The following is a 19,039-nucleotide window of genomic DNA, read 5'->3' as shown; positions in this document are numbered from 1 at the left end:
CTTTGATGATGCTCCCAGTGGCCTCAGATTGGTGCTTACTTTTGGATTTATGACTTAAATGCAAGTTTTGGAGATATAAAGACCATGTGTACTGCCAAACAGACCCATCTGTAGTCTGCCAGCCCACATAGGGGCTACCAAATAACAAATTGCAGCCCTCATTGGACACTCCCTATGACCTATATTCATACTTGTATTTCTCCCCAACTTTTTATATTTAAATGTGGCTCATGGGTAAAAAAAAGGGGTTGGAGACCTCTGGTCTAAGGTCTCTATCACATTCACACACACTAAGGTCAAGAGTCAGTAGACCTGTTTGTATGTTTTTGGAGCATGAGCTGATCCCAAAATACCTGGAAGAAACGCACACAGCCTTGTAAGTGGTGAATTCAAATGCCTTTAGTATTTCTTAAGCAACGTTCCCTAAGCTTTATAATTAGGCTGTTGAGATATGATTTTATGTTTCTTGAAGTCCCTTTTGAATATTGCAAGAAAATCTATGGCTGGACTAAGGGTCATGCCACACGTGGTGATTTCCCCTAGCTTTTTCCTCTGTGATTGTATTGAGGAACTGTTTTCAGTGGAAAACACAGGAAACATCAGGGATCAGCTCTGATAATAATCAGTAGGAATCACCCATGATTATGGCACAATGGAGTCATTAATGCTTAATAACACAGCAACATGAAGGGGAAGTCCAATAAGAATTAAAAACCAAAAAGTCCAGTGAATAGAAGTGAAATGTACAGATATAATTTAGAATTTGTTGAAGTTAGATGCATGGAAGTTTTCAGACCTCTGCAACATTTCAATGAAAGCATGATATATATTTAGAGAACATTATCTTTTCATCCAAGTGGCAATAAATAGTAGCTCATTAATGTTATTCTGTAAGCAGGGAGTCAGAATTAGCTGACTTCCTAATTAATCAGCCACTTAAGATAACAGAAGCGAATGAAATATGAGATGATCCAATCATTTCATCATAATGCTTTTGCAAACAGATGATATTAATCCTTATACAGCTGAAATATGTGCAATGCGTCCCACCAGTTCTGCGTTCACATTAAGGTTCACTGTTTATCTGGTTCAATTAAATGACTGCCCAAAAAAGGAAAGTGTGCACATCTAGGAATGATGTGATTTATTTGGCTAATCTTCTCTCTGAGACCTCAGATGTGTGTGTTTTGTGTAACAGCGCAGTATAAGATTGACTTCTGGAGACTGTAGCATTGTAATAGCACCCTGGGGAACCCGTGGTATGTTTATAGAACAATTTAATTATCATTGATTTCTTTTGCTCTCTGACAACTGTGAATGTCAGCTTAATTGTTTTTTAAAAGTTTTGTTTTGTGAAAGTCTGTTCTGTCTGGTGAAATGCAGGCCAGACCAGTGATAGGATGAGAATGAAAATGAATACTGTCTGGTTGCTGTTGTTTTTGTTTAGCTTTTTTTTGCTGTTGTTGTTGGTGTTTTGGATGATCTTTTGGATAAAAAGTAATATTCTTTAACTTTTGGAGATTGTAAAGGTGAGGTGCACTCACAATCATCCACAGAGGGAGGGTAAAAGTGAGTGGGACAGGGTGGGAGAGAGCAAGAGGCATCATGTCAGGTTTCTATGCGGAAAATGTTTTTTAAATTAGTATACGCAGTTATATGAAGGTATCTGGTATTCCATACTACATTGGTGACTGCTGCCTTATGGTTCCAAAATATCCTCAAAAAAAAATTTCAGTTTCACATTAAGGGACAGATTTATCAAGGGTCAAACTGAAAATTCCAATTTTTTTATTCGAATTTCAAGTTTATTTTAGTGTAATTCAACTAGGGAATAGTCCAAATTCATTCGACTTTTTAAAAAGATCGAAATTCAAATTTCAAAATATATCATGCACTGTCCCTAACCCTAAGAATTCAAATTCGACTATTTCCTATCTAAGACCTGCCGAATTGCTGTTTAAGCCTATGGGGGGCATCCTCCAATCAATTTAGAGTTGTTTGGTGGTCTTTTGAAAATCAATTTTATTTTATTTATTTATTTAAAAACTCGAATCCAATTTGAACGGTATTTAAAAACTTTTTTTTTTTAAATACATTTTGATTGGTTGTTTTTCTTTCAAAATTGGAGTTTATGGGAGTTTTTAGAAACTCCAATAAACTCGAAATTCGACCCTTGGTAAATCTGCCCCTAAATCTAATTTTAAAAACATTAAATTACAATTAAAAGAAACATTTCCAGCCTTGACCACCATCATGAAGAATTATTATGTGGATGGAATGCTTTCAACTGTACAAAAAGTTGGCCCTAAAATAATTAATTTTTCGTTCATTCTCCCTTGAAAAACTGATGACCTATAAAATGAATTGGCTGTTCTACTAAGAAATCCTTTGCAAGATCTGAATCATATATAGTCTACTGCCTTTGTCACGCCATAAGGAACTGGCATTATCACAGAACAAGACCTATATAAGCTAACTTAGATACATATATACTGCATATATATATATATATATATATAAATATATATAAATATACCCATATTTTATCACAGATCTACTTACCGTCTATAAAATTCAACATTCGTAAAGAATTGAGCTAAGAGAGTGGGTAATGTACTAGTCATTACAGTTTGGTTGCTATGGGTTACTGTACTGCATTACACCCAAAAAGGCTGTGTAAAATTATTTATGCTGGAAGAACACCGTAAAAAGCAGTGTAAACAAATGGTGTGCATTTTGTAATAAAAAGTTGTAAGTTGTATGATGTCTCTACAGCGTCAATGTGGTGCCTCACAGCTTTTGTAACACTTCTTCTTTCCAGGTGTAAATATTGTGACCGGTCATTTAGTATCTCCTCCAACCTTCAGCGGCACGTTCGGAATATTCACAACAAGGAAAAACCATTTAAATGCCACTTATGTAATAGATGCTTCGGGCAGCAAACAAACCTGGACAGACACCTCAAGAAACATGAACATGAAAATGTTCCAGGTAAGATAATAAATAGGTTCTCTCTTTCATCTAGTACGAAAAAATCACTGTAAGCAGATTTGAATTACATTAGCCATATGGTAAGCATCAACCACACACTAGTTTAATATATGTTGCTCGGTAGCAGACAAACCTTGTATAAGTGAGGTATATAAAATACAAAAAAAACAGCCTTGAATTTTGGCAGATGTGATCATTTTTTCTGCCTCCTCCTCCTGACCCGTCACCTGCAAAGCAACAAAACCCTGCAATCCATGATTTTGCTTGCAGACATGGGTCCTCCATGACCAAGGAATCTGCTCCTGCTTTGGCTACACTTTGCCTTTCCTTGCACTAGGTTAAAGGGATACTGTCATGGGAAAAAACATTTTTTTCAAAATGAATCCGTTAATAGTGCTGCTCCAGCAGAATTCTGCACTGAAATTCATTTCTCAAAAGAGCAAACAGATTTTTTTATATTCAATTTTAAAATCTGACATGGGGCTAGACATTTTGTCAATTTCCCAGCTTACTATTGCGTGTTGTTCTTAGATCTACCAGGCAGCTGTTATCTTGTGTTAGGGAGCTGTTATCTGGTTACCTTCCCATTGTTCTTTTGTTTGGCTTCTGGGGGGGGGGAAGGGAGGGGGGTGATATCACTCCAACTTGCAGTACAGCAGTAAAGAGTGATTGAAGTTTATCAGAGCACAAGTCACATGACTTGGGGCAGCTGGGAAATTGACAATATGTCTAGCCCCATGTCAGAAAAAAAATTGAATATAAAAAAATCTGTTTGCTCTTTTGAGAAATGGATTTCAGTGTAGAATTCTGCTGGAGCAGCACTATTAACTGATTCATTTTGAAATTTTTTTTTTTTCCCATGACAGTATCCCTTTAATGACACACAAGGAACGGGTTCACAAGAAGACACCCAAGCAACTGGTGCCCACCAGTGGGTGTATCATGGAGGAAAAAAAACAATGCTTCTTGCCAGTTCTTTTGTACTTTGCACCTGACTTCCAACACTGTAAATGAGCCCTATTGAGCATGTAGCATTATTTGAAAGCGCCTCAGTGATTACTAGCACAAATATAATAATTGTCACTGGATTTAAAGTTATTTTCAATTCTGGTGCAGATTTTTTTTGCTGAAGGATGACCCAAGAGAATATGCAGGAGTGAACTATCTGCATTTGTTTTTGCAAGAAAAGTCCTCCTCAATATAAAAATATTTATATTCCCAGTTTGTCTAGCCTGACCATAGTGCAGAGAGACATCATTTTCTTGAATGGGCAAGACAGACATACAAATATATAAGTGGTGATGGCAGCCCACAAAACTCTTTGGGGCTTTGACTCCCGAATGAACGTTCTTTGCTGGGACTTCATTACAACTTGATGACAAAATCTATTTAAATAGTTCTTGCACTGTACTTAATGAACACTTTTTTTTAAATGGTTTGTTGGACTGATATTTTTAGTTCCCCAAAGAATGACCTGAGCGATATTTGATTCCCCTTAACTTTCTCTGGTTCCCTATTTCCTGTCTAGTGAGTCAGCACTCCGGAGTCATTACAAACCACCATGGGACCAGCGTCTCCTCCCCCAACTCTGAATCCGAAAACCATGCACTTTTAGACGAGAAAGAAGATTCCTATTTCTCGGAAATCCGAAACTTTATTGCAAATAGCGAGCTGACCCAAACGGCGAGTCTGGCAGAAAAAAGGTAACTACAAATTTTAAAAGAAATGACGACACGTGTTGCATCGGATAACAAATTCTATTATGTGCTGATTCATTTCCTTGATGATTCAAAGGCACTGGAGTTATTTTTATAAGTAATAGGAGATTATCAGACAATGCGTGTGCCATAAACTAAAACTTGATGTTCACTGGTGATAGGTAAAATGAAAATGAGCTGCCAGTGCCGGGTGCCTTTTCTGGAAAAAGACCACTAATAATAAGCCAGTCTTTAAAAATAAATAACCAATACAAAAAAAAATTATATGATGTTTCCAGGCAAAGACCAGAAGATTATTCCTTTTTTAATCCTCTTTCCCATTATATAACCTCATTTTAATGATTTCCAATTAATGCAATTAGAAGGTGTCACTGCGTTTAAAATGTGTAACAGATGGCTACGTGTCATCCGACCAACCAGCAGAAAGGTTAACAAGGAGAAGCCAATCTGGAGCTGTGTCATGGAATGATGAAAGAAGATGTTAAGTAATGGATTGTTAGAATTTCAAGCCATGAAAATATTTTGTTTATAAAATTAGTTGAGATGTATGGGTCACTGGAGAACATTCAGTACGTTCTGCTGAAAACACTTCACTTGAAAAATGAGATGATGAATTCCAGATTAGAATGCTATATGAAGTCACAGAACCCAAACCTGTGCGGAGAACGTAAACAGAAAAAAGTGCCATTGCACCCATGAATCCCAATGGAACTCACATAATTAATCAATGGCAGGTGTATTTGGACAGCCGCTGACATTTCTGATGCCTATGATAGACGTAGTTTATGGCAACACTCTGTATAGAATATATGAAAATGTAGGGGCTTGTTAATTCTGTCTGACTTGTACATGTTTGGCTCTGTCTAGCTTGCCACATCTCCAGGAACCTCCGGCCCATGTTTGGCTCTTGCTGGTTTCTTATAACCGAATTACCATATTATAGGAGGGCTGTGGAAAAAGGTGTTGTGCCCAGACAGGCAGAGAACAATATACTCAGTTCTTCATTTTTCATTTGAAAAAAAAAAAAGATGGGTTCTAGAGATAAAATGATCCATCCAGTGTGTATTTTTCCTTGAAAAATGTATTGTGTTTTATGTTTAGGAATCTAGAATAAAGAACACATTGGATAATATAGTAAAAGACACAAAGTCTGCCGCAGATAATGCATAAAGACCAATCAGATGTTTGCAGTTGACAAGTAAATGCTGATGACTGATTGGTTGTATTTCTATGGATATTTCTATGGGTTTTTAGACCTAACTTTGTGACTTTTCTTACATTACCCCAGATTCCACGGAACTTGTGCTCAGATTTCTCCCAATTTAATTTTTTTGTTACCAAAATAGAAATATAACTTACTAATAAATACACATAAAATATTTTTCTTATATAATATTTATTAATATTTCAGTATATTAAATGCTAACAGTTGAATACACACAATACAGTACAGGTACAAGTTGCCTTATGTGCTTTTTTACACAGTCTGAGACCATCCAAAAAAATAAGGTCAAAGGATAGCAGCACTCCTTTGGGATCTGTTATCTGGAAACCCGTTCTCCAGAAAATTACAGAATGGCCATCTCCCATAGACTCCATTTTATCCAAATAATCCAAATTTTTAAAAATGATTTCCTTTTTCTCTGTGATAATAAAACAGTAGCTTGTACTTGATCCCAAATAAGGTCAAAGGATAGCAGCACTCCTTTGGGATCTGTTATCTGGAAACCCGTTATCCAGAAAATTACAGAATGGCCATCTCCCATAGACTCCATTTTATCCAAATAATCCAAATTTTTAAAAATGATTTCCTTTTTCTCTGTAATACTAAAACAGTAGCTTGTACTTGATCCCAACTAAGATTTAATCATAATTGGAAGTAAAACCAGCCTGATTAGTTTATTTCATGTTTTCATGATTTTCTAGTATACTTAAGGTATGAAGATCTAAATTATGGAAATATCCATTATCTGGAAAACCCCAGGTCCCGAGCATTCTGGATAATAGGTCCCATACATGTATCTAGGTATTTCCATCAGAGCCTCCAGTTCCTATGCAGATCAATAGGAAATCAGCATGGATAAAGTACATCCATTATGGCTTACTCCAAATGCTGATAATATTCCTGGACTAATTGTCAGCTCTATACAGATAATTGTGAAAATTGGCCACAGTAACTTAAGGCAACTTATACTCTTGGAATCAGTTATATTTTTGAAGAACTCTTCACTTATTAGTGAATATGTGACCAACCAAACTGGGACAGACATGAAAAATAATCTCCCTGCAATGCCTTACCGCCGACTAGAATCTAAGGCAACTTTAGGTGACTTCGAAAAATGAAGCGATCTGAGTGCCATCCGGCCAGCGATTTAGATTCTAGCCAGCGAGAAGGCATTGCAGGGAAATCAGACGTCCGAAGAAAAGGCGATTTGACATTGGGCGACTGAATGTCCCCGAATCTCTGAGTGTGTCTCTGCCCTTTGTGAGATACCAGAAACAGAAACTTCTATGTACCCAGACCAATCAATGAAGAAACGTTTAGTATCGTGTGTACCTTTACTTGGATACTAATGGATATTATTATTATTACATAAATACAATATCATCTGTGATCTTATCTCCTGGTACAAGAATATGGGACACCATGCCTAGAGTTTTTACATCATTGACACAAACGTACTTTCCTTTCCTAGGCTGAGCCACCCTAAAAATGGAAAAACAATTTTCTTTCAACCCACATTCAGTATTCATTCCTTGTCAAAGATTTACTGAGTGTGAAGGGTAGAAATGCCTGTGTGCACGACATTGTGACCAGAGCTGGACAATCATTATTCAGAAATTAAGTGGCTGGTATATTAAAAGAAGTTCCTAGCATTAATCATTCTAATAAGACAAGGGGGCCTTTTTTTTAAAAAAAAAGAAATTCAATCAGGTCTTTAACAGCAAAATCTAGTTTACTTTCTGTATCACGTCGTGCCAGCTGGGAGTACTAAGAAACAGTTGTTTATGCAAAAATGTAAAGGTGTGGGAGTCTTTCATCACTATTTGTAAGCTGGTTGTGCAGAATGTAATTTCCCAGGCCCTAAGGGGACACAATAAGCAATCCTTTTCTCTTTTTTTTTCTTATTTCCACTAATGTGTTATTTTTATGTCATAGTATTTTGTCTGCTTTTTTTCTTTTTAACTGCATTTCATTAATTTCTATTTTATTTCGTTTTTATTTCGAAATGAACCAAGGAAAATATATTTTAATATACTTTTAAAGTTCTTTTGTATTTTCTTTCGTTATTAAACAGTGCACCAATGTGTAGCCTAAATGACTTTCCTCACCTGCAATCCTAAGAGAAAATAAAGTTTCAATATTAAAAAAAAATCACCGCATAATGCTTAAATAATTCACAAGGGCAACTAATGAACAAAGGTTTTTTTAATGAAAGCAGCTGGGGCACATGCCGCAGGTTATTCCCCACTGAATCTCATTAGCGAGCTAAGAAAACAAACGAGATGTAGTGCATTTCAAATTCCCACACATACTGCAAATGTCGCCAGGGCAGCTCCAAATAGAGGCTATCGTAATGACGTTTGTTTTCTGTCTGTCTGGGAGGGTGATAAATGACATTCGGAGATGCTGACAGCATGAGCCATGTAATCGCCAACCAATTTTTGTAGCATGCATTGTTTATACTGCACAACAGATGGGGTTTTTAACCATTTACGGACTGGGGGTTCTGGATGCCTCTAAGTTTATGTCAAAAAGCGCCTTCAGCAATAATGATTAATAATAACCTCTCAGCCCTGTTATTAATCTTTTATAGCTTTCTATGCCTTTTCAAAATATTTTAAGATTTAAAATTAGGTAGGCCATAAATAGCACCAATTACATTTTTTTCCTATAGGTTTTTCTGGGAAACTTTTTAAAAGGCCTCAGTATATTTTATTATATCCAAAATATATAGTTGTATAAAAATGAATGCTTATTTTTCATTATTTTCTTGTAACCATTCAGTTAAAATATTCTTTGGCCTCCTAGGGCCACCACCTTCATAATAAAAAAAAAAGCATTGCCTATAGTAAAGACTATCAAAGTTGCCAGCAAGAGAGAAGCAGCACAGAGCACTGTTTCTCAACTGAGCCATAAATCCATGTCCATTCAGTTTTATCTAAAATGACTTTTGAATTTCACAATATGTATGTTCTTGTTTTTTTTTGTCTCATTAATCACCAGTTTATGGGGTTTGTGTCTTGGGGAAGAGGGTGTGAAGGCATTGGGTTGCATATTTAAGAAATAAACTTCATCTGGCATTTCCTGAAGGAAACTGGAGATCACTCAGCCTTTCCTGCTGTGGGATAAAGATAGACAAAGGGAATACATAGCAGACTGGCATAGTGATTCCTGAGAGAGAATCAAATGTGGGTATTTATCATAAAGAACAACTACGAGAAACGTTTTAACACAAACATGCCACTTATGTGTTTAGATAGAGTGACATGAGCCAAGGCTCAAAAGGCATTTCGGGAGAATGGGTTCCTATCGTAAAATCTGTCTGTAACATTTAATTAAAAATTAGGTTGACAGACAATATAACTGTTGCATACATTTTGCTTAATAATACCTAAATATGAATGCCCGGATTTAAATTTGTCTGTTACCGCTCTTAAGTATTCTTTAAACATTTTGTATAATATGCATAAAAAAAGAATGCAGGAGTAGAAACCAACTCAGTTGTAACCCTTAACCCATAAAAAATCCTTCAACTTACCTTTAAAACCTGAGTAACTAATGTGGCAATTGGAAATGTACACCTGCTATGGGTGGTAAACCCTTAAGACAGAAACTGATCTACCTTAGTAAGCCCAACCCATATCAGTTTGACTACCTATTATATAGTAGCGCTTTCCAAATGAAAACAATTAAGGCCATTATGGTAAACTGTTCCAATAGAAGAAGGTGTCAAGCAAAATGTACAGTAGCATACCTACAAATTTAGGGGCAGATTTATCAAGGGTCGAAGTGAATTCGAGGGAATTTTCGAAGTAAAAAAATTTGAAGTAATTTTTTGGATACTTCGACCATTGAATAGGATACTACGACTTCGGATTTACTTCGACTTCGATTCGAAGTAAAAATCGTTCGACCATTGGATGTACTGTCTCTTTAAAAAAAACTTCGACTTCAATACTTGGCCAACTTAAACCTGCCAAAGTGCTATGTTAGCCTATGGGGACCTGCCAGAGCATGTTTCTAAGTTTTTGGGTTACGAAGGAAAATCGTACGATCGTATGATAAAATTGATAGAATCGCATTAATCGAAGTACGATTGGAGTACGATTGGAGAACAATCGTACGATCGTCCTACAATCGGAATACGATTGTACGATGAATAAAATCCTCCGACTTCGAATTCGATTGTCGGAGGATTCTATTCAATGGTTGAATTTCAACGTATTTTCCACTTCGAAATTTGACCCTTGATAAATCTGCCCCTTAGCCTTGTAGAGTAAAAAAACCATTATGACCCCAAAATGCCAGCTACAGCTCTTGATGAAACAGTTATCAGTGATTATTTAACCATACATAAGTATAAGATTGTATAAGCCATTCCTTGCTAGAAAGGGACCCTGCCATTTTAAACACAGCCAATAAATTATTCAGTACTAACTTAGTTAATTGGGTAGAGTTCAACCAAAAATTCTTGCATTTAGAATACAATTTTATGATTTTTCCATATAAGTTTAAAGTATGTTTACCACTTAATAAAGAACAAATAAAAAAAACATCAATATTATTTTTGAAAACATTTTAGGGCTCAAGCTCAAGTCATTTTTCTTTTTCTTATGACTGTCCTATCTGACTTGACTTGAAATTGTAGAGTTAATAAATACTGTGGCCATACGTTAACTAACCATGCATGTACGCTTCTGTCATTTATTTTACAGGACAGAAATCCAGGATGTAGACAGTTCTAAATGCCTCAGCTTGGTTAACCAGAAAACAGACGATGTAGACGAGGAAGAAGATGATGACTTAGAGGAAGACTATGAAGATGGAAGCTTGACAGGGAAGTCACAAGATGAAACTGTCTCGCCTTCCATGGAAAACCAAGAAACATATGAAGAGGATGAGGAAGATGAAGAACCCACATCCCTCACAATGAGCTTTGATCACACCCGAAGGTAATTCCATCACCTGTGCTTAGTGCCATGCCTGAACGTTCATGAATCATTTATGTGTTCCACCATCATTAAACCCAATATCAGAGGGCATTTAGGAAGAGTAACATTTTCTTTAGACAGGTACACACACAGCTCTGAGGTCTTAAATATTTCGGTAGACAAAACATTTTTTATTTAAACTTGCAATGCAGAACAAAATGCACATCCATTGAAGCCAATTGGCATACCTAATTATAGAACTTTGGACAATGAAATATATATATATATATATATATATATATATATATATATATACACACACACCCACACACACATATATATATATATATATATATACATATGCATGTGTGTGCATATGTATATACCAGCCAATTTTATTCAGTTTCTAAAATAACAGCAAAATGTAAAAACATTTCAGGCAGTAACACAGGTACAGAAAACTGAACCGCATGCTGGACCATTAAATATTATTAAGAGCTGACAAGGACATATCCATTTGTGGCAACATTTTCTCTGTGTGTGTCTGTCAAATTCCATTCCCGTCCTTTTTTTTTTTTTCTGCATGTGGCTTGTGCAAGTAAACCCCATGGCATAATGCATGCTGGCATCCAAAATAGCAGAATTGTACAAACGGCTAGTTTAAGTTAAAAAAAGAAAAAAACAGACACGCTAATAAAAGGTCCACCAACTACCCCTCCCCCTGGTCATTGGTACAGGTGTATTGAGGAGGAAGATGCCGGCCTGTTAGATATGGAACAGATTCCGAATTTTGGGAAGGGGCTGGACCTTCGAAAAACAGCAGAGGAAGCATTTGAAGTTAAAGATGTGTTTAATTCCACCTTAGACTCTGAAACATTAAAAGAAACTCTGTACAGGCAGGCTAAAAACCAGGTATGTACAGTATATGAACATACATCACTTAGCATGACATCCAAAAGCATCAGCTAGCCCTGTAATATTTTGTATAACGAGTATATGTAACGCTCATGTTTACCCATGTCCTACACATACTTACAGTTAGATATTCTTGTATAAGGTTTAAAACTCAGTAAAACATTTTTTTAACTGTAGGGTACACGTAAACCCCGCAAGAGAATCACAAGGCTATACCCTCTTTTCTTGAATTTAAATCGCACCAACAAACCCCGCTCCCCTAACCATTGGCCACCATGCAGCCTTTTCTTGTTTTTCCTGTATACTGCAAAGAATGAAAGATTGACAAATAAAAAAAATCATGGGAGTTTTTTTTTTTAAATTTTAGACCCTGATGCAAAAATCTGTATCATTCTTTGAGGCACAGTTGATGTAATTCTATTTATGCTAAACATAACCCTTATGTTAAACTGCAACTTATGTAAACTGTCCGCTTGAATGAAAATGACATAAGTCCACTGCTTGCTTGGACTAAAAATACTGATTTTTATGCATCAAAAAGTGCCCGGAACAGTAAATATATTACGACATCCTTACTATGCAGCCTGCTTCCCTAAGCCATTTTTACAGACGTATGATTTCTTTAACATATGCTAATGAAACAGAGTTTGAGTACGTGGACATAAGACTTGGTACATTAGTGTGTGTTGTGTTTTGTTTCGGTACAAGTCATTTGCATGTCTCTGTTTCATGCCTGCTGATGTGGCTAATGTACTAACATCTGCTTTAATAGTATGAGAAACGTTTATTTTCAAAAAAGATACACACAGAATGCATTGCTTAAGATGACAAATACTACTAACTAGGCTACTAATTAGTTACTAGATCATTAAAGCAGAACTATTAATGTTTATGACTTATGAGAAGACACAGAGGGTAAATTTATTACTAACTAAAAAGGAAATCCTGTAGTTTTCCAATCTATTCCATCTTTATAGGGGCTATAATCAAAAAAATCAAATGATCTCATCATCATTGATGGTTAAGATCGTTTAATGCTGTCTGAGCCTTGCTGGAAATCTATTTCTTAGAATTCCATGGAATTCCATAATTGACTATGGGCAATGTGGAAATATTTTCTTTCTGACCTTATCAACAATGATAGAATAATGGTGATTGAATCCAATTTCTTATCAGAAAGGTTTGTTATGTATCCATTATCTGGTTTAGAGAATCACTGTTATAACTTCTGATTATCCTTAATAATTGATTGGAATTGATCTTTCCACAACAATTAAAAGAAAATCTACCCTGACTACTTTTATATAATAACAGTAGTCCGATATCACATGTCTACAAGTAGTTGAAGGCATTTTTCTTGCCAGATAGTGTATTATAGCCAGTTATGTGAAAATGGTTCCACAGAACATAGCCTTTGCTACATTATACTCTTGTAAAATGGACCATGATGGGAAATAGCCTTTGTTCGACACCTTTTTGCATCACCCCCATGGGGCGTTCTGTATATCTGTAGCTACAGTCAAATCCTGCCAATGCTGATGGTAAAGATGTCCCATTTACCAGTACCTTAAGGCACTTTCAGAGCATTGCATCAACAAAGAGGCACTTTAGAAATTGCTTTTGTTTTTTATGCACTATGACAACCAAATGTTTGTATATATGAACAATATTGATCATATAATATTAACATTCAAATACATGTGCAACATTTCCAACTACAGTATACATGGGTCTTTTGATCATGTAAGAAGTAATGTGGTTCTATCAAGATATTGTTATGTGCACATGTTAGTTTATGTTATGATTAAGGGCACCAGGCTCAAAACGCGTCAGGCCTCACTTTCCAGCAGCAGCCAGTTAAATAAACCACCATTTTTAGCCTAGAGTGCTGCCTGGTTTGTGATAAAAATAGGTTAGTTTATGCTATGACATGAAAAGGTGCTTAAGTGTTATAATTATTGAAGCTAGTATAATATTCTCACAAAACTAGAAACGTTTGAAACTATTTATGATAAACTTAAAGAGATTAGTAACTGTGGAGATCTCCAGTACTCAAGAGAGGAGCTACAATATTCTGACACTCCTTTTGAAGGGGGTTATTTATTAAAATCCAAATGCCAAAAAGTCGAAAAATTTGAGGTTTTTTTTATTATAAAAAAATTGGACTTTGATAAATAAGGCTCAAAGTGTAAGAAAATTAAGTTCAGAATTTACTTTACAAATGAGGTGTTATAAATGTAATTATTACTACTGTAAATTCTATCACAAAATTAAAATTTTCTGTAATTTAACTTTGCAATCAATGAAGTGCTCGCTAGATGTAAAACATCATTACAATTTTATCTATATTTATTAAGTATCAAACATATTACTTAACCCCATGCCAGGGAAATATTGCCTAATATAAAACTGTAATTAAATTGATGTTGCTGCAATATAAAGAAGGTGTTAAAAGCTGATTTGAAGCTTGAATACATGTTCCTTTTAAATTGCAATTTCCTGTTTTCATTTTTTTTATTCTATATTTGACAAGAGCCTGTAAATCATGCGTCTCTATATAAGAAGTAAAATGTATACAAATACATGTGCCAAAACAAATGTAATCATAGTAAGAGTAGAGGGCTGGTTCGCATAAGTTAATGGTCTAGAAAAAAAGTAAGGGTATTATTTCAAATATTTTTATATTGTCCTAAGTACAATTCTTACTTTAACTAATGACAAAGGAAGGTTCACAGTGTTCTGGGGTGCAGTTTCAAGCAACACCCATTGGAAGTTTGTCAGTCTTTTTGAAGTAAAACAGTCCAACCATAAAATATTTGAGAAAGCAGAACCAACTGTTGGATTTCAAAGAGCAAATGAGAAACTATGTGTAGATAGACGTATGCATAAAGCTACGAAAAAATTCTTTTTGTATAAAAGAGAAATGATGGGCTATGTTTACTATAAGTTTCCAGTTAATTTGGAATTATTCCAATTGAGTAAATTAAAACATAAATACCAATACAGGTATGGGATTCGTTATCCAGAAAGCTCCAAATTATGGAAAGGCCATCTCCCATAGACTACATTTTATCGAAATAATCCAGATTTTTTTAAAACGATTTCCTTTATAATATAATAATAATAATAATAATATAATGTAATAATAAAACAGTAGCTTGTACTTGATCCAAACTAAGATATAATTAATCCTTATTGGAAGCAAAACCAGCCTATTGAGTTTATTTAATGTTTAAATTATTTTTTAGTAGACTTATAAGTATGAAGATCCAAATCATGGAAAATTAATTATGCAGAAAATCCTCAGGTCCCAGGCATTCTGGATAACAGGTCCCATACCTGTACTATACATTCCAGTGAGGTGCAAATAATATATTATGTGTGAATATTTGCTACAATAATTGTCTATACATTCACATCTAATTGTTTATATTAACATCCTCCAGGCTTACGCAATGATGTTGTCCCTTTCTGAAAATACTTCTCTTCATACTTCTTCCCACAATTCCCTGGACGCTTGGTTGAACATGGCTGGAGCCACACCAGAATCAGGGACTTTCAATTCAATCAACCATTTGTGAACACAGAAGTTACATTTTTAACCAAGTTTGAAAACATGCCACCATTTCATCCCCATCCAACACGAGAGAAAGCAGAATGAAAAGTGAAGAGTTCAAGTGGTCCTCTTGGTCTTTACGGGGCAAATATAAGGTGTCCCCTGTATCATTTCAGTTGTCGAATTCTCCATGTATTATTGGCCCTTTAAAGCTACCACATTGTCAAAACTGTCACATTCTTATACACAAAAGAAAATGTTGTGTAAACCACAGGTTCCTATTAATGCCTTTTCTCAAAGATGGATGCAAAGCACTGAAAGCCTCTATAAAAGTATGGTGTGGAGTTAATAAATAACACAATCCTGCGAACGCCTGTAGAAGTAAGTTAAACCACTAGAATCATTTTAGGAGAAATTACAATTTTCAATCTTTAAAACGTTAAATTCCATGCAAAGATGAAAAAAACGTTTATGGTGCTGTTTAAAATTATTTATATAAAATAGATTACAATATTGTCAAGTTATATACCAAGTCTTTTGTTCCATCAAAAGCATAAATAAGACCTGCACTGGCCTGAAGTTCACCTGTATGCCTGGCAAGTCACTGTAGTAGCGGGATGCTAAATGTACAATATCAATTATACAGAAATGTGATATTTCCAAATAAATTATGAAACAAAAATTCAGACAAATTTCAGTTAAACAATATTGGGCGAAATCAGCGGATCGTGGGTGCCCTTATTATCATGGGATGATTTTGAATTATTTAATTCTCACAGGCATTTAAACTAGTTACAAAGCGTATCAGACTGTAATTCTAGAAGCAACAATTTCAATATTTTTATACTTCAAAGTCCATGAACTTTTTTTTTTCATTTCATGAGCGAGCACAGTAATAATCAACATAAAAACATGGACAAAGTATATGTTTTTCAATAGTAGTGTGTCTGAATTCAATATCACTAATTAGTGGCCCATTTCGCTTTGCCAAAAATTTGCAAAACATCGAGAATTCACCGAAATGCATTGAAGTCTATGGATGACAATTTTTTTTTACCTGTGACAAATTGCACGACAATTTTTTGACGAGTGACATATTTTTTCACCCATGAGTCTATGGGAGTCCTTTTAGCAGTGTGACTTGGTGAAAAATTTCGCTCATCACTAACAGGATATTTGGCATTTATTTGATATGCTGGTCTTTATGATTTGATTTATTTGATATACTGGTCTGCCAACTAAAGTAGTGATTCTACCCAGAAATGTAGCTCGGATTAAAGTAATGGATTTGCCATTTCCATATGATGCTTTATTATTAAAGCTAGGGAACCATCAATGGTTCTAAACAGACATATGAGGAGAGCATTGCCAAAAACTGACTAAAATTGTTATTACAAAAATCTAATTTTTATGCCTGCAATGATTAGAGGATCCCACAGCAGAGGCTAGGTATTTTAATTATGAGAACAAATATGTTTTAGGCATACAACCTTTAATAGAATAAATGAAGTCAAAAATGGGTCATAATAATTTTAATAATATCATTTTGACCTATTTGAGAGAAAATGATTTTTTCAATATTGCTTCTTTTTCCAGGTCAGTTAGACCTGCAATAAATAGAAAAATAATAGAAAAGCAAATCTCAATACAAATGAAAGTGTTTGGAAATTGGCATTTTTAATTTCAAAACCAAATTCTTCAGATTATCTTTTTTTTCAAAAGGCCTAACCTTGTCTACCTTTAATATACTAGGATCAGGAAATAACCAGCTGACCCTGATGATTTTCCAGCTACAATTCTCAGAGGACATTGCTCAAGGTTGCAAATAGCTTTCAGGTCGGAAAATAAAATAACACAATAATAGGGTTTACCATTCTCCTGCTAAATTCTGCTTTGGAGGCCAATCATTTTTCTTCCAACTAATATAGAAGATGGAGATAAGCTTCATTTGTATATATTTTATCATTTTCCTTCTCTGGTGTGTTTACTTATTTTATGTTTCAGTAACAGTATTTTTGCATTACATATCACTATAGTGAATTATTAGAAAATAGTGAAGGACCAAAACAGATTAATACATTTGTGATGTGTATTATATTCAAGGTGTTGGAAATCTCCATGTGCCAAATAATTCAACAACAAAAAAAATATTAATTTCACTACAAGATCTCAGCTCTGAAAAATATGTTAGTTCTTTTTTAAGGTTTTTTTTGAAGCTGTGATCAAATTTGGTTTTAATGACTCCTTTAACGTTTTTGCTGCAAAATTCCAGACAATCATGTGTTTGTTAAAAATTATTTTCATTTTTTTTTCTAATTATGTTTCTCCTAAATATTGTATTTATTTGTCAGACGTGTTTAAAAAAAAGACGACTTATGTCAAAAAAAGAAAATGTTTTAATGTGCTTTGCTTAACAAAATAGCAACATAGTAATTTAAGGCTACCCGTTTCACATTACCCAGCAGTCAGTGCCATATGTCAAAAATATGTCACTTTTTTTCATTGTTATTCATTGTTGGTGAGTTCAAAATCAATTGACATCACTCTATAATGTACTGTATTAAAGCACTAGACACCTGGCTCAAACAAAAAAAAAATATTAATCAAATGTAAATATATGGGGGACTGAAAAATGTTAAATGATTAGGTATGCTGGTCTGCCTTTGTATGTAGCTTCAAAAACCTTATCATAAGACAAGGAAGTTTCCCAACATTCTAGACCACAATTACTTTTACATAATGGCATTTCAATACACTGGATCCTGGCCCATATTTGTAGCTGTTTTAAGTATTATTTGGACTTTTACAGAGAGCCTCTGTGTCTGCATGCCAAATATATTCTGTGCTAATATATATATATATATATATATATATATATATATATATATATATATATATATATATATATATATATATATATATATATATATATATATATATAAGAAGTCTGGAAGCCGGCTCAACTCGTATATCAGTCACAGTTGCCTGGGTGCAATAAGCCTAAAGTTTATTTAGGAAAATGAAGAGGCTTGCATTCTCAGGTCTTAACAAATCGTATAAAGGTGTTTATTAGAAAACAAAAACGTTTCGGCTAACACTCAAGCCTTTCTCACTTGACGTTAGTCGTTTTTGTTTTCTAATAAACACCTTTATACGATTTGTTAAGACCTGAGAGTGCAAGCTTCTTCATTTTCCTATATACACATACATATTAGCTCCTGATTGGATATATGTTTCTGCTATGCGAAGGAGTGTTTTGTAACATTTACAAATATAGATTTCAATGTTTTCATTCCAAAAATAGCCTTCTTAGGTATTGGTTAACTTTATGATCTCTTTGTGATAAATGCCCTGCTGTATTTTATATTGTCTTTTCAATATAAGTCCAGGGGTAGCATTACTATTCGGCAATACAAATGGGATCAATTACACAATTTGCTTCTATATATACAGGTATAGGACCTATGATCTGTAATGCTTGGGACCTGGGATTTTTCGGACAAGGGATCTTGGCTCACCATACCTTAAGTCTGATAAAAATCATTTCAATATTAAATAAATCAAATATGATTGTTTTGCCTCCAAAAAGGATGAATTATATCTTAATTTGGATCAAGTACAGGGTATTGTTTCATTATTACAGAGGACTCTATGGTAGACTCCCTTACCATATTTTCTGGATAATGAGTTCCATTCCATTCTG

At 34.6% G+C, this 19,039-nt stretch overlaps 1 protein-coding gene across 4 annotated transcripts in view; it reads left to right on the top strand.

Annotated features, from left to right (window-relative positions):
- The window catches only part of LOC108696629 (histone-lysine N-methyltransferase PRDM16), a 439,218-nt gene extending 420,779 nt beyond the window's left edge, over positions 1 to 18,439 (top strand). Inside the window, exons 14-18 of one of the 4 annotated variants that reach the window (XM_018226160.2) lie at positions 2,822 to 2,991; positions 4,520 to 4,694; positions 10,650 to 10,886; positions 11,603 to 11,777; positions 15,227 to 18,439. In XM_018226160.2, the coding sequence (XP_018081649.2) occupies positions 2,822 to 2,991; positions 4,520 to 4,694; positions 10,650 to 10,886; positions 11,603 to 11,777; positions 15,227 to 15,361 (892 nt within the window). In that variant the 3' untranslated portion in view covers positions 15,362 to 18,439. The remainder of the gene's footprint in view (positions 1 to 2,821; positions 2,992 to 4,519; positions 4,695 to 10,649; positions 10,887 to 11,602; positions 11,778 to 15,226) is intronic. The other 3 variants (XM_041569449.1, XM_041569451.1, XM_041569450.1) reach the window with 3 other exon arrangements.
- Positions 18,440 to 19,039: the final 600 nt, after the last annotated feature.

Source organism: Xenopus laevis, chromosome 7L (assembly GCF_017654675.1).
Source record: "Xenopus laevis strain J_2021 chromosome 7L, Xenopus_laevis_v10.1, whole genome shotgun sequence".
NCBI lineage: Eukaryota > Metazoa > Chordata > Amphibia > Anura > Pipidae > Xenopus > Xenopus laevis.
The sequence above is the reverse complement of the archived record's forward strand: the minus strand, read 5'-3'. Positions and strand labels throughout refer to the sequence as shown.